At 47.7% G+C, this 25,865-nt stretch overlaps 8 protein-coding genes across 8 annotated transcripts; 4 read left to right on the forward strand and 4 right to left on the reverse strand.

Moving 5' to 3' along the window:
* Nucleotides 1–1,172: 1,172 nt before the first annotated feature.
* On the reverse strand, nucleotides 1,173–2,378 carry Pmar_PMAR024551 (retrovirus polyprotein, putative; the record flags this gene model as incomplete). Its single annotated transcript, XM_002767310.1, has 1 exon — nucleotides 1,173–2,378. One exon carries the CDS (start codon nucleotides 2,376–2,378, stop codon nucleotides 1,173–1,175), a length of 1,206 nt encoding a protein of 401 aa, XP_002767356.1.
* A 2,999-nt stretch (nucleotides 2,379–5,377) lies between these two features.
* Pmar_PMAR024552 (hypothetical protein) lies at nucleotides 5,378–6,807 on the forward strand (the record flags this gene model as incomplete). Its single annotated transcript, XM_002767311.1, has 2 exons — nucleotides 5,378–6,755; nucleotides 6,779–6,807. The coding sequence occupies 2 exons, from the start codon at nucleotides 5,378–5,380 to the stop codon at nucleotides 6,805–6,807; spliced, it is 1,407 nt and encodes a 468-aa protein (XP_002767357.1).
* A 3,896-nt stretch (nucleotides 6,808–10,703) lies between these two features.
* On the reverse strand, nucleotides 10,704–11,539 carry Pmar_PMAR024553 (adenosine deaminase, putative; the record flags this gene model as incomplete). Its single annotated transcript, XM_002767312.1, has 4 exons — nucleotides 10,704–11,133; nucleotides 11,182–11,269; nucleotides 11,313–11,404; nucleotides 11,448–11,539. 4 exons carry the CDS (start codon nucleotides 11,537–11,539, stop codon nucleotides 10,704–10,706), a joined length of 702 nt encoding a protein of 233 aa, XP_002767358.1.
* A 1,542-nt stretch (nucleotides 11,540–13,081) lies between these two features.
* Pmar_PMAR024554 (hypothetical protein) lies at nucleotides 13,082–13,619 on the reverse strand (the record flags this gene model as incomplete). The annotated part of the gene is made up of 2 exons (XM_002767313.1): nucleotides 13,082–13,231; nucleotides 13,491–13,619. The coding sequence occupies 2 exons, from the start codon at nucleotides 13,617–13,619 to the stop codon at nucleotides 13,082–13,084; spliced, it is 279 nt and encodes a 92-aa protein (XP_002767359.1).
* A 438-nt stretch (nucleotides 13,620–14,057) lies between these two features.
* Pmar_PMAR024555 (Adenosine deaminase, putative) lies at nucleotides 14,058–15,290 on the reverse strand (the record flags this gene model as incomplete). Its single annotated transcript, XM_002767314.1, has 1 exon — nucleotides 14,058–15,290. The coding sequence occupies one exon, from the start codon at nucleotides 15,288–15,290 to the stop codon at nucleotides 14,058–14,060; it is 1,233 nt and encodes a 410-aa protein (XP_002767360.1).
* Nucleotides 15,291–16,109: 819 nt separating this feature from the next.
* Pmar_PMAR024556 (hypothetical protein) lies at nucleotides 16,110–18,806 on the forward strand (the record flags this gene model as incomplete). Its single annotated transcript, XM_002767315.1, has 12 exons — nucleotides 16,110–16,271; nucleotides 16,389–16,495; nucleotides 16,551–16,665; nucleotides 16,713–16,839; nucleotides 16,894–17,075; nucleotides 17,143–17,258; nucleotides 17,301–17,502; nucleotides 17,582–17,718; nucleotides 17,914–18,118; nucleotides 18,376–18,488; nucleotides 18,544–18,616; nucleotides 18,660–18,806. 12 exons carry the CDS (start codon nucleotides 16,110–16,112, stop codon nucleotides 18,804–18,806), a joined length of 1,686 nt encoding a protein of 561 aa, XP_002767361.1.
* Nucleotides 18,807–20,855: 2,049 nt separating this feature from the next.
* On the forward strand, nucleotides 20,856–22,096 carry Pmar_PMAR024557 (hypothetical protein; the record flags this gene model as incomplete). Its single annotated transcript, XM_002767316.1, has 4 exons — nucleotides 20,856–20,905; nucleotides 21,119–21,239; nucleotides 21,284–21,454; nucleotides 22,064–22,096. The coding sequence occupies 4 exons, from the start codon at nucleotides 20,856–20,858 to the stop codon at nucleotides 22,094–22,096; spliced, it is 375 nt and encodes a 124-aa protein (XP_002767362.1).
* Nucleotides 22,097–23,241: 1,145 nt separating this feature from the next.
* On the forward strand, nucleotides 23,242–24,117 carry Pmar_PMAR024558 (conserved hypothetical protein; the record flags this gene model as incomplete). The annotated part of the gene is made up of 3 exons (XM_002767317.1): nucleotides 23,242–23,368; nucleotides 23,610–23,710; nucleotides 23,851–24,117. The coding sequence occupies 3 exons, from the start codon at nucleotides 23,242–23,244 to the stop codon at nucleotides 24,115–24,117; spliced, it is 495 nt and encodes a 164-aa protein (XP_002767363.1).
* Nucleotides 24,118–25,865: the final 1,748 nt, after the last annotated feature.

Raw genomic sequence — 25,865 nt, forward strand, 5'->3', positions numbered from 1 at the left:
ATGTATCCGCCTTCTTCGAGCAGCAGTTGTTGCCCGAGCTCTCTCAAGCAATACCTTCGGAAAGGGAGGCTAGTCGTGCGGTATTGAGAGCCAGCATTCTCAAGTACTGAAGACTGAGTGGCCCATTTTATCCATAGTTTCGAGTTTGTGCCGCGACCAGTTGCTCAAAGTGATCGTCTTACCGGTCAACAAAAGTTCATTGCAGGGTGGGAGAACCCAGGTGTGAGATCTTCCTTCATGATTCAAACCTTGAATTTCCAAGCAATTTTTTCATCAGGTCGATATCCTGAGATAATAGCACCTTCTGTACTTTCTCAAGTCTAGCGATACCATCAGAGGCTGCATGAATTCGAATTTCAAGAATTTAGGCTTCGGAAAGGTCACCTATGCCCCCCAAGAAGTCAAATTCTTGAGAATCCCCGGCCGGGCTTGGTTGAGATCCGATTGCGGGGATGCTGCTATCCGCTATACTAAAAACCACATCTGAGATTTGTTCAGAGGCCCGTATAGGGTCGAAAGAACGGTCAGTCATAGTTGCCGTAGCGATCTTTTGCATACCCAAATAAGGGTTATATGGGTCAGAGCATACAGCGGCTTCATCGTGTAGATCATTAATGAGCAAAACGAAATCTTCCTCTGTGCTTGAAGGACTCCTCACGGCATCCTCTGGTAAAACCAGCAAAAGTATCGGCTATATCTCCCACTGGAGTAGATTTATTGATCGTTTTCCATGCTCTCAGTCTGAGAGTCTCAGACACAGCAACCTTTCCATTGCAGTCAGAATTGGCATGACGCTGAGCCCCATTAGCAAACTGATCTGCAATGGTCCTTGGAGCTAGCAATATAAGTGATGCTGGATCAGCAACATTGCTGGATACCGACTGATACATACTGTTGTAGTTCCAGTTGAACTCATCTTCAAAGCCGTTGTGGGATAAGCAGATTATTGCTATCGAATACGAATGGGAAAAAACGGATGGATAGCTCAAACCCCTCGCGTCACGTCACGCGTCACGTCACGCGTGTTGTCACGGGACACGAGTAGGGCGAGCGATAAGACGAAAGGATGTTGAATGACAATTGTGGGGAAAAGTATGATAATCGTCGATCATCGGTCACTGTTCCTCATCATCACCCCTCCCCCTCGTTGGCACTGGCTAAAGAGAGCATCTTTAGTATGCGAACGGGGTACGGTTTTGCTTGGTGAGAGCGAAGCCAGTGGCAACGATGGAGTGGTAAGATAGGACTTGAGTAGAATTTGTTAAGGACCACCGTCCTGTATCGTCAACCTCCATAATACGAATCTCAAGTTCGGCCTTGGAGAGGTTGTTGGAGATGACGGTAGCACAGTCATCGAAGTGCTCAAGGTCGAAGGACTCGATCTCGTGGATTATGAGGTCACCAGCAGTCAGGTGGTCTTTTGCGACAGTCAGTAGCTTCTGCTCATATAGGACGCTGCTAGCTCTATTGATCGAGCTGTCTTGCTGTAGGCCACGACGTATAATAGGATCTAGAGTTAGAGGACGTAGTTGATGGACAGGTAGGCGGTCCGTCGTGCCACGGACTTTGTAATGATTTTGCCCGGCAGGACCAATGATCTCGTAGGGGCCTGTAACCTCGGTAGAGTGCCCTCCTGGCCGTTCTATTGGGACGACACGTAACACTTTATCTCCAGGATCATAGGAACGTTGTAATGAGCCGACTCGATAGCGATCATTCCGCTTTGTGAGCTCTATGTCACGAGTGACAGACCAAAGATCGTGGGCATCTTGTAAACGTCGTTGGAGGTCATCGAGGTAGGCGTGGGGGGAGTCGATGTGACCGAAAGAAGCTCCGTGCCTGTTGCCAATATATATATCGGGAGCAGACCGACCAAAGAGTAGTTCATAGGGGGTCAAGTCGTAGTAGGCAGGGATGTAGGGTGGAGGAGATGTGTTGTGGACGAAACTAACCACTGGTAGAGCATCTTTCCAGTCTTCTCTTGCCAGGAGGTAAGGCTGGAGCAGGCGTAGAGACGTTTTAAGTTCTCGAACTGCTCGTTCTGCTGCTCCCTGTACTCGCGGGTTTTTGCTTGCCGGGTAAGTGTGGCAGATCCCAAATCGGCTCTCGAAGTGGGAAATCACGGAGCTCGTGAAGTGGGACCCGCGATCAGAGTGCACGAAGTCAGGCGCTCCATGTATAATGACAACATGATTCCATAAGGCACCGACAGCGGCAGCAGAAGAGTTACCGACCGTAGGGCAGAGGAACATCCACCGAGTAAAAATGTCGATGACAACAAGGCAGTAGTCACATCCGGTCGAGTCGTCGCCACGGACTGGAAACGGGCCGCAGAAATCGATGACAAGTCCTTCCATAGGTCGTGAGGCTCGCAGCATCGTGGAGGATAGGTCTCCGGTGTGGGGCTGTAGGACCACTTTTCCAATTTGGCAGCGTAGGCAGGTCCGAGCATAGTGAGCTGCATCTCGCAGAATGGTGGGCCACCAGAAGTTGCGAGCTAGGGTAACAGCTAGTCTAAAGCCTCCACGGTGGCAACCGGCCAGCGTATCGTGGTATTTGTTGAATAGCCATGACCTGAACGAAGGAGCTTCAGCGGATTGTGTAGCGGTTTTTAGAAGCACACTCGAGTAGGACGGTATATAGAGCTTGAGGGAATTGGCTGATTGGAACCACAGTAGGTCATTGATTATGCAAAAACGGGGGGCCAATCGTTGTAGTAGTATACAGGAGGGCTGTAGTTGCGACCCATGCTCGATGAAGTTGATGACATTGGCGATCGGTAGGTGTAGATAAGAAGATACAGTATCCTGCTTTTGCGCATCCGATAGCTCAGCGAGGATATCGGGAGAGACTTTCTGGAGGAAGGCGATGATAGACTCGGTACCCTGTGTGTCCAACAGGTTGAAGTTGTCAGGGGAAGACTCATGGTCAGACTCATCGTGGCTGTGGTCGGAAGTTGTAGAAGAGTCGTCGTCTGTTGGGACCGGGAGGGTATCATGAATGTCAAGTCGCAGGTCATATCCAACTGTATTGTTTGTGGCTACTAGTGCAGGACCTTCGCATAGTAAACGTGCAAAATGGTCAGCGAGTTGTGGTAGTCCTGAGCGTCGACACCAGACAAGATAGTGTACCGATCTATGATAGAGTTCAATAAGGCGCATCCATTTCCCACCAAAGTCGGAATCGATGCTGCTCCAGTGTCGGCCAGAGTTGGCGTTATCGGATACGATGATGGTAGGGAACCTGAGATATGCTCGCGCTTCCTCTAGGCATAGAAGTTGAGAGGCACGTTCTCTCCAAGTGGAACTTTGACGCGAAGAGGTGTCGGACCAGGATCCAGCCATAATTTTGAGAGGTAAGAGACGAAGGCAGTTGTTGTCGGAGAAACCTGGGTGAGGCAGGGCTCGTAGAGCTAGCACAATCTCAGAAGTAGCCTCGTGGAATAATTGGTCTCCTTGGTCATCAGCCGTATCCGAATAAGTCGAGGAATCATAGCGGGTAGATTCAATACGGAAACACACACCGCACCAGCCAGTAGCATTGGCATCAACTACAAGTAGAACCCCAGTCGTGCTGGAGCCGCCAAGACCAAAATGTAGCGCGGGTAGTCGTCCACCGAAGACCATTTCAGTAAGGCGCGTGAAAGCCGTGCAGAGCGATTCGTCGTCAGTGATGGGTCGTGCGCCTTCCGCTTGTAGAGCTTTGATGCGAGCGAAAAATAGCTTCAAATTAGATACGCCTTCCGGAGCCAACCATCCACGATAATATTGGAATTTCCCCGCCCACGATCTCAACCACTTGAGTTGGCGAAGGGGAATGTTACGCTTGTAGTGGAAGAATTCATGTAATGCTGACTCCGCAAGTCCCTTGACGAGTTCTTGTTGAGAACCTTCTGATTTGTACGTAGGACCGTCGAGCACATATCCACAAAAACGTAATGACTTAGTAGCATAGGTTGATTTCTGGCGGTTCACGACGAAACCATAGCCTTCGAGGAAGTCGGAGAGGTCCTCAATGCATTGGATGAGAGTCTTCTCATCGGCGGCACCAAGTAAAAGGTCGTCTTGGTAGTGGTCGATGTGGACTCGTAATTTACACTGTGCCCTGAATAAGGATAGGAGATGAGATAAGGCACGGGTAAAAATGAGAGGAGAGTAGGTCCAACCCTGAGGAAGTCTACACAGTCGCCAGAGAAAGGAGTCGCCAAGAGAATTAAGATTGCCAGTGTCGTCCATGACAGTGCATGTAGTACGGAAACAGAATAGAGACCGAACGCGCTCGGGAATGGAGATGCTGTAGAAGGCATCGCTCAGGTCCAGGCGACCGTAGAAGGTAGTGGCAAAACTCGGCCAATTGTTGAGAATATCGATAGGTCCTTTGGTCTCTATTCTGCCTGACCTGTTTAAGGGCCGTTACATAGCAATGTGGATCAAGGTCATTAAACAACTGCACCGTTACTAGTAACCATAATGAGCTTTCCAATGCACGGCTCAAATAGTGGAACTCGTGAACGGCCGACCAATGTCGTCTACGAACAGTCTCAGTTACCTCAACCTTAAAAGCCGACAAAGAACGATCATCACCGAATCCAGTAAATGGTGTTTTTGTTAATGGTACCTTTTCCACTGCTCTCAGAATAGCAGCCAAGTCAGATTCTGACATCATCTTCTTATAACGGAAAGATTGACTCGGTTCCGCAGAAGGTAACAACAGGGCATCATAAGAAGTGGTGGCAGGAGCATCCCGCTCAACCTGTTCAACAGAATGGAAAGAACCATCCACAGGAGCAACCGGTGCAGAAGGAGGAGGAAAACGAAAGCGACTTGCCCGGAGTCTATCGCCAAAACCGGTCACAAAGATGCTATATTCTGCTGCATCATTGATCTGCCTTATTGCAACAAACTTCCCAAGACGGTAGGCTCGCTTAACATCTTCAGATGCCTCTATCGGGATAGCTGCCTCAGTAAGCTTATCAAGCAAGGCAGGGAAGACGATCGAGGAGTATAGCATAAAAGCATTGATGGCCTTCATGGCAAAATCTGAATCAGACGGAGAGCCAACAACCAAAGTTATAGCACGCTTCAATCCGCTTCTCAGTAAAGTTTCCAACTCGAAGGTTTGTGGAGGTCAGTTGGAGCAAGAACAATTGCTTGATACTATGATTGACTTGAAGCAGGGAAGTAGTGAGAATCTTTCAAGTTTTCTTGGAAGAGTTACACGTTTCCGCTCTCAGTGTCAAGCGAGTGGTGCAATGCAATTACACAGCGACTCTTACTTTATGATGTTGAGCCGCCGTGGTATGTCGTCAGTGGCTGTATCGTCTCAAGCTGCTTCTATTACATGTGAGTCGTGGATTGAGTGCGTTCGACAAGTTATTATGATTGCTCAACGCTTGTCTCCTAGCACGTCTGCCTCTTCACCGAAAGTCCCTGAAAAGTCACGGAATACTACAACGCCGGAGGTGCAACAGGTGGCGACTGTACGAGCTATGGACTTCAATGCCCGTCAAGATGCTTCACAGTTACCAAGTGCTCCAGCGAAGCAGAGTTCCGGACATCAACCCCAACGGAAATCTGGCCAACATGGCTTCAAGAAATGCTTCACGTGTGGTAAAGGTGACCATTTAACGAAGCAATGTCCGCTGAGGAGATGCTGGAATTGTCTCAGTGTTGGTCATTCGGCATCTGAATGTCCAAAGTCCGCCCCTACTATTACCACTACTGCCAAGACCGATTCTAGAGCGGAGGCAGTGAGGACGGTTGGGTCGACAGAGGCGACAGTTCAGAGTGTTGATCAAGGTGAGACTGTTATTCTTCCATCACGCAGTGTTGTCATTCGTGCGTGGGGTGATGGTGACAAATTGGATGGTGGAATATTGACTGCGACTTATGGTGGGAAAATTGTATTGAGGGGCTTGGTGGATACTGGTGCTACCGATGCCCTGTTATCGAGGACTGTATATGATCAGATTCGTGAGCATTGCCCTGGAGTTGCACCACTGATACCGTGCCATGCTACGGCTTTACTAGCTAATGGCACTACTGAGGAGGTCGAAGGCATAGTGAAGCTTGACCTCATTTTCTGTGATCGGGTCATCACACATGAATTCTATGTTATTAGGGAACTGCAACCGGGTATTATTTGGGGTCTACGTCTGTTGGGACGTGTCGGAGTCACAATTGATATAGGTGACTCGACCAAGGGACTGTGTATTACTACTCGGGTGAAGAGTCTACCGAAGGAAGAGAGCCTTGATGTTACCGAACCTGGAATCATTGCCAACGTACATGCTGACTCCAAGGAGATTGCGGTTCGTAGAGTGAGTGGTGTATGTTGTGCTCTTTCCTTGGAAGAAGCGGCCCCTCTCCTAGGTGATACTAGTGATGATCCACTTACGAGTCCGCTTGACACTGCTGTTGTACGTTCTTTCGCTTCTCCGAGTTGTGAGGAAATGGAGTTCGACTGGCGGCCGATACCGGCAGCACCAGAATATGATTATCGGGTAAGGCATGCCAAGGAGACTGACATCCTCGACTTGCCGGGCGAACAGGAGTATGTTTGTGAAATCAGATGGCCTCCTTTGAAGTCCCATATTGGTGGTGTTCAAGCAGACTATGGTAAAGCCATGATTGCTCGATTAAGTGAGAGTCAGAGGGATCTATTGGAGAAGGAGGTAGCCAACTATCTTGCGCATCGTTGGTGGGAACGCTCTCCACCACCTGATGCTGCTGGCTCTACCCCTTCCACTGATCCTAGTATCATAGTTTTTCCGCTTCAGCAATCTTTACTGAAGTCGACGAAGCTTAGACCCGTATGCGATGCGAGGGGGTGGAATAACCTCCTCCCCCAAGCTTCGTATCTAGGGTCTGATACTACAGTGTTGCTCACAGAGATGCAGTTGGCTGTTAATAAGCTGTTACTGGATGGTTATCCAATGAGTGAGATTGCCATTGGATACCTTGATGTAAATCGTGCGTTCTACCGCATCCATCTAGATGCGGATTTGAAGCTACGACTTTCTTTGAGTGGTACTGAGTATATCAGCCGAAGGCTGATATTTGGACTCGCGGTGGGTCCAAGTGCTCTGGAATCCTTTATGAGGCGATTAATTGATTTAATGTATGCACGGGGAGTTTCATATCGAGTCCTAGAACAACGAAATGGCCGAGAGGTTCTTACCCGAGTGACAATGACTGTTGGTACTCCTTATACTGAAGGTCGATCAGTACTTGTACACCCCTGGGATGATCGGGAGAAGACTGATTCTATTATTGTGAAGTGTCATGAGGAGGTTGGTCATCTTTCAGCACCAATGACTCTCTGGCATTTACGGCGTTTTTGGTGGTGGAAAGGCATTCGAACTGATACTAAACGTGTTTGTATGCTATGTGACCACTGTATTTCAGCTGTTATCAAGGGATCTATGCACGTATGGAAGGGCAATTGCCTAGATCACTCGGTGAGATCCCCTTGGGAGACTGTGTCAGCAGATCTTGCGGGTCCATTTACGGCAGACAGCTTTAATTGTATTTATTGTCTGATATTATATGATCACTTCTCTCGTTTCTGTTTGTTACGTCCCCTTCGATCAGCCACGAGCAGAGAGGTTATAAGAGCTATTACCGAGATTTGTGGTACTTTTGGTAGTATGCGTGTTTTACGATGTGATCGAGGAACTTGCTTTGCATCGCGGATGACGCAGTCCAGTCTACAAGCTTTGGGAATACATGTTCGATTGATAGTTCCTCGAGCTCCGTGGTGTAATGGTTTGGTTGAACGACGAGTACAAGAATTGAAGGTGTGTTTACGAGGTTATGGATTGTCTAAGTCTCGCTCATGGAGTACTAAATTGGCTAGTGCTACCAAGAGGATGAATAGTGTTATCTTACCTGATCTTGGTATTACACCATTTGACATTATGTTTAATCGGTCTATGTATCTGGGATCTGTGGTTCCCCCTGTTAGTTCCGATTCGAATGTCGATGATGCTGAGCAAGAGTTGCCTACCTTGGATGAGCTGAAGTCTAAAGAGGAAGGTGTGTTATTGCAGCGTGATTGGATTGGTCAAGTTAGAGATGATCGAGAACAATCGGTAGGAGATCAGAGGCCACCCCGAGCTCTATCTATAGGTCAAAAGGTGCTTGTTAAGATGACTGATGGTTGGAGAGGACCGTGGAAAGTTTTAATTGTTCACAACGATAATGCTCGTGTTACTATCGTTGATAAATTTGGCGTTGAACGAGATGAACATCGTGCCAATCTAAGAGTTTATTATGGGACGTCCGAAGTCCAAGCTTTTTGATTAGTTTATTAACTTTGGTTGCGGGTAGCAACCAGGGGGAGATGTGAGGAAATATTGTACACAAGTGTCTCCTGTAATTTAAGATTCTTGTGATACTAGTCTCTCTTGCTAGCCTAGCGTATACTCTATGATTACTGTATTGATCATTAGTTAAGAACCACTTGTTTATAACTCTTGTTGAGTTATCTAATCCTAACATTCACCAACGACATACTTTGACACTCGAGGCTTCCCCATCGGTAAACTACCGATGAGGAGCCCGTCGCAACCCATCCATTACCGACGGTAATGGATGGGTTGCGACGGGCTCTGCTGAGGGCCTCAAGTCCTCACTCACATTGGAGAGAACTGACGAAAAAACAGATGGAAGTTTCACCTTGGATTAAGACGATCCTTTTCTCGAATCGGTGCAGCCCGTCGGGGACGGAGTTCAACAAAATGATGTATGGATCGGAGATGTATACACAAGAGGGAGGGATGAATTCTACATCTAGTTTAGAATATCACTCGCTGGATTTGGTACAGTTCATAAACGACGAAGCTCCCAAAAATCACGGGTGGTTTGCAAGCTTACTCAATGAATCTGATGGGTTTTAACTCATTCTCCTGATTCAGGCTTATTCAGGAGTCCTGAAGAAGTCTTCTCTCGGATTGTGTATCCCGAAAATCATTGCTGAGCTCGAACCGCATTCGTTGTGGTGAGAAGGGATGCGCAAGTTGCTCCTCGATGTTCTAAGTTATTCAGCACTCTAGACGAGGTACGGCGGCTCTGACGTCGATATATGACGTCAATAGCAGTCCCTTAGTAAGTTACTTACCACCATCAATTATTCTGATCTTAGAAATGCATTCTTCCATGACCGATTATGAATTGTGTGAATTGCTCTATGGTGACAAGTTTGCGATGGAAGTTAGAATTGCTGGAGAGAGCAGCTCTACAGCCTCCCCTAGCTTATTCCTAATCCATTTCGAGATTGTCATCATTAGCGATCAAAATATGTCAATTCACGGTAACCTCATGTCTTTGATGATACATCAATTACTCAGAGATTTACAAGCGTTCCAATGGCATTCATGCCAGCCTAGATGTGTTGCTCCTCTCATGTTTACTCCGGTCCTCGTCAGGCCAACCTGTTTCCGACAGGGTGTCGGTGATGATAGAATCAGATGCTTCTTCACCATAGCAGTCGCGAGTTTCCGTGAAACTACAACGGGAAATGAACAGGTTCATTCCGAGAATGCTCCATTGGAATAAACCTGCGGAAGGGGCTTATAATGAAGTAAACGAACACGCCCGCCGCGATAATCGCGGCGCGACCGCATGGATCGCATGGATCGCGCGTCGGATAGTATCCGAGATCCCCGACGTGATTTGCAAGTTGGGTGATATACAAAACCCGAGGAAGAACGACAAAATCCAAGAAAGACAAGTTTAGGGGTAAACCCGAAACCCCACCCGAAACCCGAACTGTTATACAGATGAAAGCTATTCTCAAAGCAACCAGAAACCCGAGCTGTTATACGAGTGAAAGCTGCAACCAAAGGCAACCAGAAACCCGAACTTCTGAGAGCGAGCGACAAACCTCCTTGAATTTTGTCGTTCTGCCTTGGATTTTGTCGTTCTTCCTTGGATTTTGTCGTTCTTCCTTGGATTTTGTAATTCACCCTTTGCCAGTTCGTCTGGCGTTCATGACGAGCGGGCATGCCTCGGCTCCGACTCGGTCGAGGCTTGGAGCATTATCATGGAGCCGATGGTTGCCGCTATTACTGATAACAACTCCTCACTCCGACAGGCAGCCGCCTATGGCGCTCCATACGACCGGGTCCTCGTCTAACTGTCTATGCACTCTCTGTCGCGTCTCATGAGATGAACGAATTCACGGACAGTCACTGGCTGTCAGCCAGGAGGCGAGACCTCTTATCCATGTCCGTTATGGAGCTGCACTGCCAATTTACTTCCATCTTTCTTCTCTTCACCTCAGAGATCACCGCATACCTCTCAGAGATCCATCTCGTGATCAATGCGTTCCATACAACGGTTTTATTGAACGTATTGATGACCGGTCGTATTACAACTGGAGACAACATTGCTAGGTGGCGGGGACATCACCCATGTAAATGGAAACAGCCCTCAAGGAGTCCTGGCAAGGACGAGGCAACGATTTCTCTCGTTCGAAACACCGCGTCCAGACTAGTGACAGCCCTCTCACCCAAGGTGAGGTGAGCGCATGAAAACGGGTTTCTACTGTAACGACATTGCAGCAATGACCTTGCTCATTTCAAAGTGGTTATCCGTCCATCATGATAGCTTGTGAACGAGAAGACGATGATCCCAGCGTTGGTTTGTATCCTGATTGACTTGGATGAAACGAAGAGACTGCAGAACAGCGAAACCCACTTGTCAAACGTCATAGTAAGCATATACCAATTTCCGATACCGCTCCTTTTCCTCATCGTCAGCCCAACAATGGTCGATGGCGGCGATCGTAACCATACTTCCAACTTTGTGGGCATCAAAATGGAAACGGTCCACCAAGATGGACAGTTCTCTCGTGAGATCGGTGGAGAAGACCGGACCGCCATCAGTGCTGATGCTGACACTAAGACCATCCTCAATGAACTTCTTGATGGGATGCCTGTTCCAGTCTAAACTGTCTAGAATTGGCTTCTCTGGATGCACTTGGGGTAGACAGACGGCCTCCGTGCAGATACTAGAAGTAGGACAGGCCTCAATGTGCGCGCCTGAGTCTTTGGCCTGTTGATACAACTTCTCATCGACATGCGGTTGGTCGTGTATTCGATACCCATGGCCGATCCTTTCTGCTAAGTATCTGCGAGAAAGCCTGTACAACTATGCATTGACGCCCACTGCCATCCACTCAGTCACAGCACAGCAGAAGTTCCTCCCGGGTCCATCCTCAGCTGCATGAATCGTCACATGGAGACCTGCCGCTTTTGCTCGTCGACCTGAGAGACTTCACACACTGCAATCGAAGTCAGCAAACTCTACACGCTTTTATGTGGGCTTCTCGAAGATCCGCTCTGTTGAAGTGCAGCTCACCCGATGCTACATCGATCCCCACTACTCCCGAGCTTTTGAATCTAAGACAGATAATCCGACTGATTTGAAGCAAGTCGTTACTACTCTATTGCGAGGTCAGCGATGTCTGCGCTCATCTCAGGATTCCTGTTCATACAGCACAATATCTGCTTCACATTGATGCCGAACTCGTCCATACCCCGTCTCAAACCGGCCGCTGAAAGCAGGGTTTGCCCTTTGGGCACGGGCGGAAATTTCCGAAGGAAATTTTCGAGAAAATTTCAGAAATTTCCGTTGAGGCTGGAAATTCTTGGAAATTTGCTAAAAATGCCCAAAAAATCGTGCCCAGGGTAGTAGAGAGGAGAGATGTAGCTCAGATTCATTCATAATGGCCGAATAAAGCTAGTGAAGGCGTTCGCAGGTGTCTACTGGTCACTATGAATACATCTTGCGGTTACCCTCAGATATCGATCAGGTGGGCGTGCGCGTGAGCCTCTCAAGAGTTAGCGATTCTCCAACTATCTTGCAATCTTGCGTTCTCTCTCTCGAGAGTCGAATAGTGTCGGCGTAGCTCCAGTTATTTTCACGGTTGGCGCTATCGACCTATTTGGCTGTAGTCCAGTGGACTAAGTCCACCATATCTTGCGTTCTATCGAGTACATCTTCGGCGGTAATCTTCGCATTCACACGTTAGCTGATCACTTTCTCCCGTAATTCAGAATGATTATGGTGGATGAAAAACGAGATAAAATATCTCATTTCCCCTCTAAGAGCTCAAGCTTTTGCTCACGTTCGACCCAGAACAGTAGACTCAGTTACCTAGGATACAAACTGAAGCAGAACTCGGCCAGCCTCGGCCAGACTCGTATAACACCCTAAGATGACATGGCTACTATAGCGGGCCGAAGGGCCGCGATTTCTCTGGTTCAAACCACCCTATTTGGCATGACATACGTTGGGCCCGGAAGTGGCATACGTTGGGTCCGGTGGGCATACCTGGCTGATCGCATGTCTCGCGCGCCCGCATGGCGTGCGAGATTTACACGGAAATTTCCATTTCCACCGTTTCCGAAATTTTCCGTGATAAAATTTCCTTTCCGCGAAATTTTGACGCTTGCCCGCCCAAAGGGCAAACCCTGGCTGAAAGACACGAAACGTTTTCCTCCAAGACGATCCCGATGTACAACTCGACCGCTCAGTTGCACACTCGAGAGGCTCCTTGCCTACCGACGGCTTCTATAACGCTCCTCGGATTCGGCAGAGTTGACCCTTCTTCACTCAAGATGTGCGGATTGTACCTTAGCTAGCCAGAATGCTCAGCGCAAAAAATCCAATCCTAGGAATTTCTGCCACCACACGTACATGTGGAGTAAGATAATAAGAAGACGCGAGCTAAGATCTTCAACATACCCGTTTGGTAATACCTGACTTCCGTATACACGATATTCTGTCCCGCTTGATCTCGACAGAATCGGTACGACATCTCCTCTAAGACATCCTTCTTCCCTCTGACAATCGGTAGAAAAACCCCAAAGCAGTCGAGCATACACGCCAGGCCAGCACCGCGGCACCCTACAGATGAAGCAGTGGCCAGGCATCGAACCTGGGATCCCCCGCAAATTATCGAAAGATCAGTCCCAAGAAAAGCGATACCTTAAATACGATTCCAAGTCCCAAATTGAAAACGCATTCTACCGACTAGAATGAAGAGCGGGATAGAAAAACTGAGCGTTGCCCGTTCAGAGGTTTCCACTATTATCTCTATCGAGCTGCCCAGCAACAACGTCCTCAGCCCTCATCTTCACAATTCGAGAGAATTCATCGAAGCACCCACACTCCGCGATCTGCTCTCTCACGCGCACACTTCCGCCACGCCATGGTGCTGGTTCCTACAAGAATCAGCTCGAATGGCAGCTAATATACTGTATTTATACACGTCGGCGATGAGATAGTGTGAGATTTCAGTTCGATTAGCTTCGACAGATGCAGCAGGATGCTGATCGATGCACACACGAACTCTGACATCTATCGACAGTCCCATAGGGAAATTCATAGGCACTTCCATCAAGGAAGCGGCTGATCCTTTCGATCCGACTCGCAAAGCCTCACTGAGATTAACTCCAACGTAGAAAGCTGAATTGGGCATACCTCAACTGGGAGCGACGCGAGGTCTCTTTGAGCGATCTCGTACAGGAGACGGGTATCGAAGGCCGCATCCAAATGGACGTGAAGCTCCACCTTCGGGGCGGACTTGAAAAACTCATAAGCGGATATCATCAACTGTGACAATCAAAATCTCGCAATAGGCTGGTAAATTCTTACAGGAGTGATTCGAGTCAGCGAACAAGATTGGTCCCTCGTGGGTACTTTAATAGTTAAAATGTTTTAAGAGAAAGAACTTGATAACGAACTGACTTTTTCCTAGTGGACTTGGTAACAGGAAAGAGCCGTGTGCATGGTTGATCAGGAACCTGTCCTGTGACCGAGACTCCATGGGGGAGACCTGCAAGTCTTCTCTTCTCTCCACAACACCTAGTTGACTAACTCTGTTGAGAGTTGCATGGACACGTATAGATGCCTAGTTTACCTGGAGGATCACTGAAGCCAAAATTGACATCACAACTCCACAGGGCATGAATTGCTGTCAAGAAAAATGCTTTCTGTACAACTATAAACAGAGATACCTTGCAAAGGAAGTACTGAATGAGACGTAACTCAGTCGCTATTCTCCTCAGTGGTAGATTCCTCCCCCTCGTAGTAGTTGACGGTCAGATCACGGTAACGGGACTTCTCCTTAGCAGACGCCCAGCAACGATCAATGGCGTTCATAGTAACCTGCATTCCGGCTTTATGGGCATCAAACCCAAAGCGGTCAGCCAGGATGGTGAGCTCATCCGTAATGTGAGTCAAAAACACAGTAGGATCGTCAGTGCTGATGCTCACACTAAGACCATCCTCAATGAACTTCTTGATGGGATGCCTGTTCCAGTCTAAACTGTCCAGGATGGGCTTCTCTGGATGCACTTGGGGTAGACAGACGGCCTCCGTGCAGATACTAGAAGTAGGACAGGCCTCAATGTGCGTGTGAGTTTCCTGAGCCATCTTATACATCGCAGGATCGGCAGCGATCTTGTAGGCGTGACCGACGCGTTCTGCATGGTACTCTCGAACAGCACAACAGAAGTTCGTCGACGAGCCGTCCTCAGCGCCGTGGACGGTGACACGAAGACCGGCCTTCTCAGCTTTCAAGCAGGCGGCTACGTGAGCTTTCTTGAGGTCCTCATTCTCGAAGTGCGTCTCGCCAGCAGCGACGTCAATAGCGACAACACCCTTGGACTTGAACTCAATAGCGAGATCGGCGACCTCGTCACTGACCTCAGGCATCAGATTCATACAACATAGGATCTGATTCATGTCGATACCAAAGACCTCCTTGCCGTGCTCGATACCAGCAGTAACAGCCTCAACGACACTTCGGGCGTCGGATAGAGAGGAACCCTCCTTAGTGAGGACATGCGGGTTGTAACGGAGTTCAGTATAGACGACGTTCTCACGGTACTGACGTTCGCAGACCTTAAAGGCCATCTTCTCGATAACGTCCCTCTTGCCTTGTACGACAGGAGTGAAGACGGCGAAGCAGTCGAGCATACAAGCCAGACCGGCACCCTTCTGGCCGCCGTTCTGAAGTCGCTTAGCAACAACAGCCTCGGGACCAAGGCAGGTAATCTTCTCGAAGTCCTCCTTGGACTTGCAAGCCGCTATAGCAGAGCGGACGGTAACAGTAGCGTTAGGGCCGTTCCAAGGGGCGGGGACGGTCTCGGGTAGCTGGTCGAGGTCACGCTTGGCGATTTGGTAGAGGAAGTCAATGTCGAAGGCACCATCGAAGTGGATGTGGAGCTCTACCTTAGGGGCCGAGTAGAAGAAGTTATATGCACTTGAATTGGGCATAGTTGATGAATAGATAACAACTGAACCGAGGGGAAGTGATGATGAATCGAACTTAATCGATTTTACAGAAATGTGCCCCCAAGGGACCTGTTTTGAATCTTACCACCTCGAACCTTGGATACCTCAGAGTAAGCGCGCGGAGCATTCCGCTTTAGAGTTCAGGCTGACGAATTGTCAACATTGATCGTGTAGCCTGCCATTTCTTGGCTTTAGTAGTTTTAGGGCGCGCGCTAAATGTTCGGCGACGATATCTCGACTGGGGATTTTTTTGGTTCGCCGCGCGGCATGGGCCTCTCTGAGCGGCACTGACGTGCCCTTCCGTCGGCACTGTCGGGACTTTGAGTGTGAGTGACGAATGAGTCATGAAATTACGAGCTGTGAAGGGACGCAACCCGTCTCTCTGGGGGACGCAGTCTCTACTGCTGGGGAGTCTCTCGGGAATCTTAGGTTGAACGTGTAAGATTCAGAATAGGTCCAGTTGGTGCCTTTTCAGCTTCTTGTGATCTGTTGTCGGATCCGCTCCGACTTGTTATAATTGTGGTATATGCTGTTATGGTCCAAAATGGAGTCTTCAACAACCGTCAACCTACCCAAACTGTTGTAGTACCTCGCGAGCCTCCACGCCGCCAGAACGAACCTCACCGACCCTCCTCGTCATCGTCATGGAAGCTCTTCCGTTCCCGGCCGCCTCGACGACGGCTCAGAGTCATCAGGAGGGTCGGTACGGCGGACACCAAGGAGGAGGGGGGCTACGCTAGCGAAGACTCATGTCGAAGGGGAGATGAACACTGTGAGAGTTGTGGAGAAGATGGTACGCGCATGGCTTTGAAGGATGGTGATGCTGCTGAGGAGTGGGAGCCACGATGGGATGAAGAGGAGGAAGATGATGATGATAGCGAATTGAGCTGTTGTGAATCTTTCCCGAGTGACGATGTGGCCTACGATAGCGATTTTGGGTCTGCGGAATCGGAAACGGCAGCGGTGGGCAGACGGGAGTTGCCTCTGCTGCCTTCTAGACACCGGTTGTGGATAACTGAGGAGAGTTCGATCCAGTCAAGTCGCAGTTTATTGTCATCTGTGCGGCCTTTGTTGTCGCAGCCCTCGACGCCTGAAAGAGACATAACTGGGGCCGAGGTTCAATGGGCGTTAAGGAGGCATCCAGGCAATAGGGCTGCTACCGACCCTCAGGGTATACCATGGGAGAGGTATTAGTAGTAGTAGTAGTAGTGATGAAGGTCCGACATTCAAATGTGTGGGTAGGTTTGCGATAAATCGGTTCGACTATCGCGAGCGTCGAGTACAAGATTTCTCAAACTATAATAATGTGACATGGAACGATGCTTTAGAGAAGAGGAGGAAGCATGCCATAACGGAGGTATCTTGAGGTTGAGCGCACAAGATACGGAACAGGTCCACTGTCAGATGGAACGTGTGGACCTGTGTTATTATCGTTTCTGTCGAAGCTACCGTGGTGAGCCCTCCGTGTGGAGACTCAATCCCACGGTTGATCATTTCCAACTACGTCACCTCACAGTGCCGACTGCCAACAGTAAGCATCCTATATCTAGTCATCTCTACAGCGGAGAGGTGTTTGCCTCCTTAGATGTTGTTTATGTTGTGTGTAACTCTACGTTGTATCGTTTTGATACTCTGACGGGCGCCGCTGAGACGATACATTCCCAGCCGGTTCACACTCTGTCGAGTATTGATGTTAATCGGGGCTTTGCGGTTTCGGGAGGATTCGACTCGACAGTGATCGTATCGAGAACACATGATGCTGGAGAGGTAGTTGGTCGGAGGAAGTATCCGAGGTTGTCTGGTGGAAGATACGGATTAGGTCGAATTTTTGCAGGTGCTGAGAGCGCGTATGAGCGACGCGAATAATAACATTACTAACTACTCTTTGATTCTCCCGACTAACGGGTATTTTTCTCCGGAAGTGTCCAAGGATGAGAAGCCTCTCCAACGGTGAGAGTATTGATGTGATAGTGACAGCAGTGGTCGACTTAGGCGGATATTTGGTGGTACTTCGGTGGATGGGGAACCTTCGATCGGCTGTGGGGAAGGAGGTTATGGCTTTGATGATGTATTCATGACGCCACTGGGAGAGGAGGAGGAGGAGCATGTTGGAAGTAGCGAGAGGAGGTACCCAAGGATGGACCTGGACGGCACTATCTTTGAAGAACACTTGTTGAGAAAGTTCTCAAATAGTGTAGGTGGGGATGGTAGTGGTTTGGCTATGCGTTGGTACCGGGTTCGAATCTATGTGGGTGCATTTTATTCCTTCACAGGTTTACAACCAATTCCTCGATAGTCAGGAGTTCTACAGGATGGGCTGTGATCCCCTGCATCTGATAGTTGCCAACAACGACCGAGTCCTGCGCGATATCGACGTCACACAAGGAGGAGCTGTCGTCTCTGAGGCCACGTACTACCAAGGGCACCACCCTACATCGCACTAGAGCGTCTTGTTCTTGGTAAAGGTGGAGGCTTGAACTTATATAGTCTATGATGAAGAGAATCGTCGACTCGTCTCTAGTGGTGTGCTTAGTGTATGGAAGAGGATGAAGAATTTTAGAGTCTGAGAGCGAGCAATTTCGGATGGTTTTTGGTATGTTTGTAGGTACTCCTGGTCGGTGAATCACGTCTCTGTGAACCCTCGAGACTCCCGCGTGTTGTGCGCCTCGGGAGACGACAAGGCTGTTATAATATCGGACCGTCGGAATTCGTCTAAGTTGCAGAGAGCGATGGTGTTGAAGGGCCATCTGGACTACGGCTTTTGTTCTACATGGCATCCAGATGGCAATCTATTGGCCACTGGAAATCAGGTAGGGAATCACAGATGTGGTTGGGGGAGGGAGGGTTGCGTCTACATCAAGGATAGACGAAGACTCTCTCTGCTGTTTCCCAGTATCTATTTCGAATCAATTCACTCGTGATATGAAAAAAATACTAGTAAAAAATATATATTTCACAAACCACTCCATAGTGGTTTTACCGCATTTCACGTGAAACGGATGGAACTCCACTAAGGTGTGATAGTGAAAATTCAACGGAGCTCTCCTCATTGAGGGTTCGCGTTTAGGACGGCACTTGTCGTGTATGGGACATACGCAATCTGAAGCAGGAGCAACCACTGCGGTCGTTGGGTACGGTATTGGGGGCGGTCAGGACCTGCCATTTCTCTAGAGATGGGAAGTAGTAAATGTGGTTGTGGGCATTCAACAACATCGTTGAAGATTGATCGCCTTAGGTTTCTGGCTTTTGCTGAGCCGGCTGATTTGGTGCATGTAGTGGACACCCAGTCGGACTTTACGTGCGAGCAGGTAGTAGAGTAATTTCGTGGCGCGCGGTCATAGTTGGCATCAGGTGGTTGACATATTTGGCAACGTAGCGGGTTTGGGCTTCAGCCCGGATTCGAGCAGATTGTTCATCTCCGTCAGCGATTCCCTTTTTGGGTGTTTGATGCAGTTGAATCGAGATGTGGTGACGAGCCCTGAAAGCCTGAGTTTTTGACACGTTGAAGTTTTTGATCGAGAGCTTCGCTCCGCTGTAAATTGTAGAATTTAATACACCGTTCATCGTATCAATTCTGTAATTGTTATTATATGATTTATTTCGTTTATTGTACGATTTTTGATACCACTCTTTGAGAAGATTTATAGAGGCTTGGATCTCATTCACGACCATTCATGAATATTGAGGAAGGTGTCGAAGAGATGGCATTAGATTGTGTTGGGGAGAAAAGTGACGGCAGTGGGATTCGATCCGGGGACCTTCCGTATGGCGGTTGCAGTTTATGCTATTTTGTCTATGATTAAGGATCAATGTGAAGAGAAGATGGAGGGAGACGATGTCGAGGAAGGCGGTACTAAGGAGCAGGGTTGGTGCCGATCTGTGAGGTGGTGGTGGTTTGTTAGGGATGGTGGTAACCTCAGCTGGAGGCGCCATTGCTGTAGCTATGGACGAGCTGGGAGACTCCTGGTCTTTAACATTACGAGGAGTGCCTGCGCATAGATTAATGAGATGGATATGTGGGCTATCATGCTAGCGACCCGGGTTCGAATCTCGGTTTGGTATTTTTAGATAATCCCTTTCGTCAACGTCACCATACTGTCCACTCCCTCCATAGAAGCTATTCGAATTCCGTCCGAGTCGAGCGTCTTGACTTCTTCATCAGCCACTCCTGGGGAGCGCCCTGGTGGGAAAAGTAATCGACATCGCTCCGCTCAACTGTATGAACCTCCTCTTTAGGCTGGTGGCTTTGTGTTATCTCTTCAACTACCAACGAGCCTCTTGGTCGGCCATAGTAACGGCTGTAGTTGAGCTGGCGGTCGTTCTCTACTTCTGGCGGGTTTCTGATGATCGACATATTCCTACTGCTCATCTGCTGGCATGTATGAGTAAGATATGGACCGCATTTGGGCCTGTTTTGAATCTTTCGCTTGGGGTAGGTACTGGTGTGTTCATAATAGTACTGCTTTTACCAAATTTTCAAATTACGAGAAGTAGCTATAAATTCTTCGTAGATAACTGCTGCATCCCACAGGATGATGTAAGTAATGTGGGAGGAAGTTTTGAATATTTGCGAGTTGTTCAACTCAGTGTTGGAATATATGTTCGCTCGCCTCAACTGAGCTAATTAGAGGAGTTTTCATACGAATTCGGGTAGAAGTGCTCAGAAACCAATAGGAATTTTCCTCAGAATTTTCACTAATGTAGTTGCTCACTTTGCACATCTTCCCACACCGGTTCAATTTCTCGTCGGCGTTAAACGAAATTTTCTCAATCAATTTTTTGTTAATCATGGAATGGTAGTAGAAGTGTAGCTGAGGAGAGTATTCCTTTTCTTTCGGACGAATTGGGGAAAATCGCATTTCACGCCAAGTAGGAAATGTTTGATGCTATAACGTGAACAAGGCTTAGATGCAGTGATGGGATTTTATGCTATACTTGTGTGGAATGATCATAGTATCGAAATGGAGAATGCTCGGACGTTTATGTTGTTGATGAAAAACGTTGGGGTTTCGAAGTGTGTGAAATTGGGTCACGTATCGACTGAGTCGTAGGATGGAGTTTCACTCGAAAAACACTAGGGATAAATATATTTCGTGGACAACAAAAAGTGTTATTGACGACATACACGTCTTGAATTCACATGGAGTATTACACCACTTCACGTTAAAGCAGTGAAATTCTAATACGGCGTAAATTCATTTTAATTCCTCCTATATCCTCTCCTTCTTCGCAGTAGTTTCATTTGTCTCAGCCCGTGCTGAAGGAGATCGGCATTCGGTCGCTGGGGAGCTACTTGCGTCGAACCTCCTCCCTTATCGTGATGTGGTCGAAGTGCTACTTTGATCGTCTGTGGTGCGTATATGAGCTCGCTGCATTTATGAGCTTGAATTCGACGGCTTTGGAAATGCCAGGGGAAGTGAGGAGTTTGATAATGGAGGAGCTGAGGAGGATCGGAAGAGGCGTGAGAGAGTAGTAATGCAACTAGGGTGAATCATGAGGGGGTCTGCGCTTTGCCGCTACCATTGAGCTCGCCGCGTTTGCTTCCCCATGGTCGTTGCGGCTCTGATTGTGGTAGAGGAGGATGCGGGATTCCGTAGGTTGTCTTGTCCAGTGCTGCAAAAAAAGGTTCGCCCTCCTCAGCTTAGCTCAATATTTTTCTAACTAATCATAGGATTTTATATACGAATTGGAAGAATATATACGATAACTGTACAGAAACTAACAAGGATTTTCCAAAATGTGGAATCCTCAGAATTTTCACATGTGGTTGACCATGCGTAAATTTTACCACTCGTCTTGTCTGGTTTCAGATGGATTCTCGGGAACAGCTACAAAAATGAAGTCATATTCGTATCTCTACCCCTTATTAAGTTCGTATTTGCGTTTACTTTAGCGGCTTTTATTGGAAATGTTCTCCTGAGCATAGAAGTGGTAATAATTTGAAATTGTGAGTTTCTTTGGAAAATGTTTTTCAGGGCGTCGCGGGAGCTTTTGAGGCGAGTTCGAGAGCTCGGTTGTTGTGCGCTATTCCGGAAGGCTTGTTGTTGGCGGCGGTGTTATGTCCGTTTGCTATTCGTTATGTGAGAGATAGGGAGGCGCTGATTAACCAGATCAAGACCTTCGAAATGGATAACACTAAATGCACAGTAGAGGCTGATAGAGAGTAGTAGGGTAATTTCGTGGCGCAGTGACGGATGGTGATAGAGAGTAGTAGGGTAATTTCGTGGCGCAGTGACGGATGGTGATAGAGAGTAGTAGGGTAATTTCGTGGCGCAGTGACGGATGGTGATAGAGAGTAGTAGGGTAATTTCGTGGCGCAGTGACGGATGGTGATAGAGAGTAGTAGGGTAATTTCGTGGCGCAGTGACGGATGGTGATAGAGAGTAGTAGGGTAATTTCGTGGCGCAGTGACGGATGGTGATAGAGAGTAGTAGGGTAATTTCGTGGCGCAGTGACGGATGGTGATAGGGAGTAGTAGGGTAATTTCGTGGCGCAGTGACGGATGGTGATAGAGAGTAGTAGGGTAATTTCGTGGCGCAGTGACGGATGGTGATAGAGAGTAGTAGGGTAATTTCGTGGCGCAGTGACGGATGGTGATAGAGAGTAGTAGGGTAATTTCGTGGCGCAGTGACGGATGGTGATAGAGAGTAGTAGGGTAATTTCGTGGCGCAGTGACGGATGGTGATAGAGAGTAGTAGGGTAATTTCGTGGCGCAGTGACGGTTACTCTAGTGTTACTTCTACTACTTCTTTGAGGTACGTCATGAGGAACATATCTTCCCTTTATGATGGGGACCTGTCGGCCTTTGAAAGGATCGTCAAAATTGAGGTTGGACGAGCCGCTCGGCAAACACTGGGGATCCGTCTAGGGACGATTCCGTTCAAATATGTAATATTGTGGACCTGTTTTGAATCTTCCGGAGGGGGAGCTTGAAAGATACGTTTGAATGTAGACCATCGACGTCTTGAGGTTTGGAAACGCGCAGGAGGGAAGTTTCGAGCGTCATTTTTTAGGATTTTTGTCGCCTGTCATACCGTAATTTCGCCAATTTATAGTTGCCGAATACCTGCAGTTATTGATTTGCATAGTCAGCATATTCAAGAGGACTTCCTATTTTCAAATTGATCGATTTGAATCTCCGGAAATATACATCGCCGTATTATGATTCTGAGGTTTATAATGCCCTTTTCGATTATGATGTTTTTCCCCGGGGAAAAACGTTCGATATGGATATTTTTATCAGGTGGTTTTATTGTCAACAGTATATATCAACCTAGCACTGTGTTTGCTGGGACCAGACATCATTATATGGGGGCCTCTGTGGGCCTTGGGCTGTTTCCTTCCGCAATTGCTTCTCTCCTTTACTCGAATGCCCTTGTATATATACGTCATTTTGAGAGGTGGCGCGGCAGTTGAGAGAAACTTGACGCGGCCGAGACGGTTTATGTTTTTCCTTTTTGTGAGTTGTTGGTCGATTTTGAAAGTGTTTATGGAGTTAGTGAGTGAGGGCCATCCTTATTCGCTGATACCGCTTTGTATTCTCCATACCGTAATTTGTATAGGAATGTATTTTCCGGTTTCTACTGAGGAAAAAAGGGGGTGTTGGTCTCGTGCGGTTGACCGGATCTTCCCTGTTGATGAAGATGTTATGAATTTGAGTGAACCTTTGAAAAGCTGCGAGAAAGGTATTCAGGTTGGAGAGTGTTGTTACGATATAGGGGTCAACAGTTTCCCTTCTATGAGGGAGAAGACGATCTATGGTGTGCAAAAAGGAGAAATCCAGCACGCCAAAAGTTGGTGACATTTTACCGTGTTTGGATCTCTGTTGAGTGTTGATCTGTTTTAAAGCTTTATATGTTGAATTGGTCGCGTTGGGGTATCTTGAGGTTGAATGGGAAAGATACGGAATAGGTCTAATAATGTCCTTTTTCTGATGGTTGGGAAGTCTATTAGAAAAGTATCGTCTGCGGCAGTGGAGAAGGGAAACGTCATTCGAGCGTTTCGGGGAGAGTTCGGTTTCTTATCGAACTTCAGCGACGACCCAGTAAGGATGGACGATGGTAGTAGTGGTGGGCAGGGAAATTTCGCGCGCCACGAAATTGACTATGTGTAGGGATCAGTGTTTGGCAGATGGTTAACGACATGTGTTGGTGGTAATATGAAAATTCTGACAAATTTTTTAGAAATTTACATTAGTTTTTCTGTACACTTCTATGTGAGTTTGTATGTATATTCCTTTCATTAATGAGGAAACTCGTTGGTTCATTTGATGTGAGAAAATATATAATCCGAAATTTGTAGGAATTCTCTACCCGACGGCCGAACACGCATTTCAAGCGCAAAAGGTTGTTGATGTTGAGAAGCGCCGATGCATGGTGGAAAAATGCGGAACGGCGAAATCGGTAGTTGGGGGGAGGGGGTATTTTATGAATTGTCAAAAGTGGAGTGAAATTTACAAGTTTTTTGTGGGAAAATAAAAACGAAAAAATTTGTAGTAGTTGGAGAAAGTGGAAATTTTTTTCTGAAATTTTTCATTCCGTAGGCGAAGGCGTGGGGAAAACGAGCGAAACCGTTACGAGCTGATTGGAATGATATTCGTGTCGACGTAATGCGGGAGGTGATCGGGGCTAAGTTTAAGGGTGGATCGGAGGAGCTGAGGGAGATGCTGGTCGCGACGGGCGAGAGAGAGCTGGTGGAGGGTAATGTTTGGAATGATACTTTTTGGGGGGTTTCGTTGAGGACGGGGAAAGGGCAGAATCAGCTCGGGAAGATTCTGATGGAGGTACGGGAGGAGTTGAAGAAAAAATAGTTTTTGTATCAAAAATGATCGGCCTTCTTTTCCTCATTCATGTATGTGGTTGTTCTGATAGGATTCCGCTACTATTCGGTTGAGTGGTGTTGGTTGATAATTTCGTGGCGCGTGACTTTTTTGGATGCGGGTTGCGAGGTCGTCTTATATGGGGGTGAACTGCTACAGTATGCGCGGCTCAGAGAGAGTTTGCTGGAATAACGGTGCTGCAGTGTTGAAATATATGTTTGTGTCCTCAGCTGAGTTTAGAAATGAATTCGGGTAGAAGTGTACAGAAACCAATGAGAAAGTCTCAAAGTTTCCTCCCCCAGAATTTTCATATTGTCATCATCAACATATGTGGTTGACCATGTGCATCTTTTCCCACACTGCCCGAGGGCTGGTTTCGCTTCCATTTTCTTCTTTTTTTCGCGATATTGCTTTACCCTATCCACGTGTTATTTGGGAAAGGCGCTATTGCGTAATGAGAAGTAGTGGATATTTGTGTGCTAGGAGTAGTCCTCTACGACTACTGGTAGAATAGTCAGCGGCAGTAAAACTGTAGGCATGAGGAGATCGTGATGATGATGGTGATGCTGAGGATTTCCCCGGGAGAGATTCACTCTATACGAGCGTCTGGTTGGGACCATTGAGCTCCCGGCTCGTCGAATGCGTTATGGGCGGTTGATCGGGAAGTTGAGCGGAGTGGTTGTTAGGGATTTTCATTCAACTCTGTTGATGCCTGCTGAAGGCAATGGGGATTTTAATGTTATTTTCCACGCGAGGGAAGCTTTGAGGAAAAGAAACCGAGGAGAAGCGGAGATTAGCAAGGTCAGTTGTGTTTTGGAATTTTTCTCGAAAATTTTCAAGGGAATTTTTTCCGTTGTAGATGCTTACAATTTTGCGGGATAATCTGTTGGATTCGGCGCCGAATATTCTGGATATCTCCCAAGAGACGTGGGTGGCGCTCAGCCTTCCGGTCGGGCTACTGCTCGAACTGCGAAGGGCAGCAATCGCCGCTGGTTGTACATCTCCTAGTGCATCACAAGTAAATCTTTGAAAAAGCGCGCGCCTTAGTGATCGATTTCTGATGATGGCTTCCCATGTTTGCAGGTTCAGGAGAGCCATGGGATTTCAGAGGCTCAACGCACAGTATCCTCTACTGATGAGGTTGCGGAAGAATCTTTCTCCTCGGTGGAAGCTTTAGTTGACAGTCATCTGGATCCAGGAGGCTTTGAGGTGAATCGTCACTCGCCACGAAATTATGATCGATTATGAATTAGAGCACGAAGGATTCCCCTATATCTCGACCTGGACGGTTCTCGCGGCCTTCTGTGTCGCACAGTATACCTGTTCAACATCAACAGACTTGGTACGAAGGCAATTACGTTCATGGCGGACGGAAGGACAATAATGTACGCTGGAGGGATGCTGTAAGGATTACTCATAATACCATAGTCGCAATATTATCGATGGAAAATGGCAATTTTGGAGTACCAAAACTGGCTGAAGATACTTTAAATTCCAGGATGGTCTCTGTATGCATTCGAAGTTGCATATGTGATGTACTACATCGATTGAAATAGGGTATGGTGTGGTATTTAATCCCGGTGTTCAGCAAACTCGCTGTGAAATTCAGGATCGATCCTTCATTATTCGTGAATGCGTCTTTACCGGATAACCTCACTTTGTAAGCTTTCCAGGCAATTCACAAGAAGTGGGCGGAGCGAAGTTCGACTGACGTGGATTATCAGCATCCTTCAAATCAC

The sequence above is a fragment of the Perkinsus marinus genome, assembly GCF_000006405.1.
Source record: "Perkinsus marinus ATCC 50983 genomic scaffold scf_1104296970858, whole genome shotgun sequence".
In the NCBI taxonomy this organism is placed as follows: Eukaryota; Perkinsozoa; order Perkinsida; family Perkinsidae; genus Perkinsus; species Perkinsus marinus.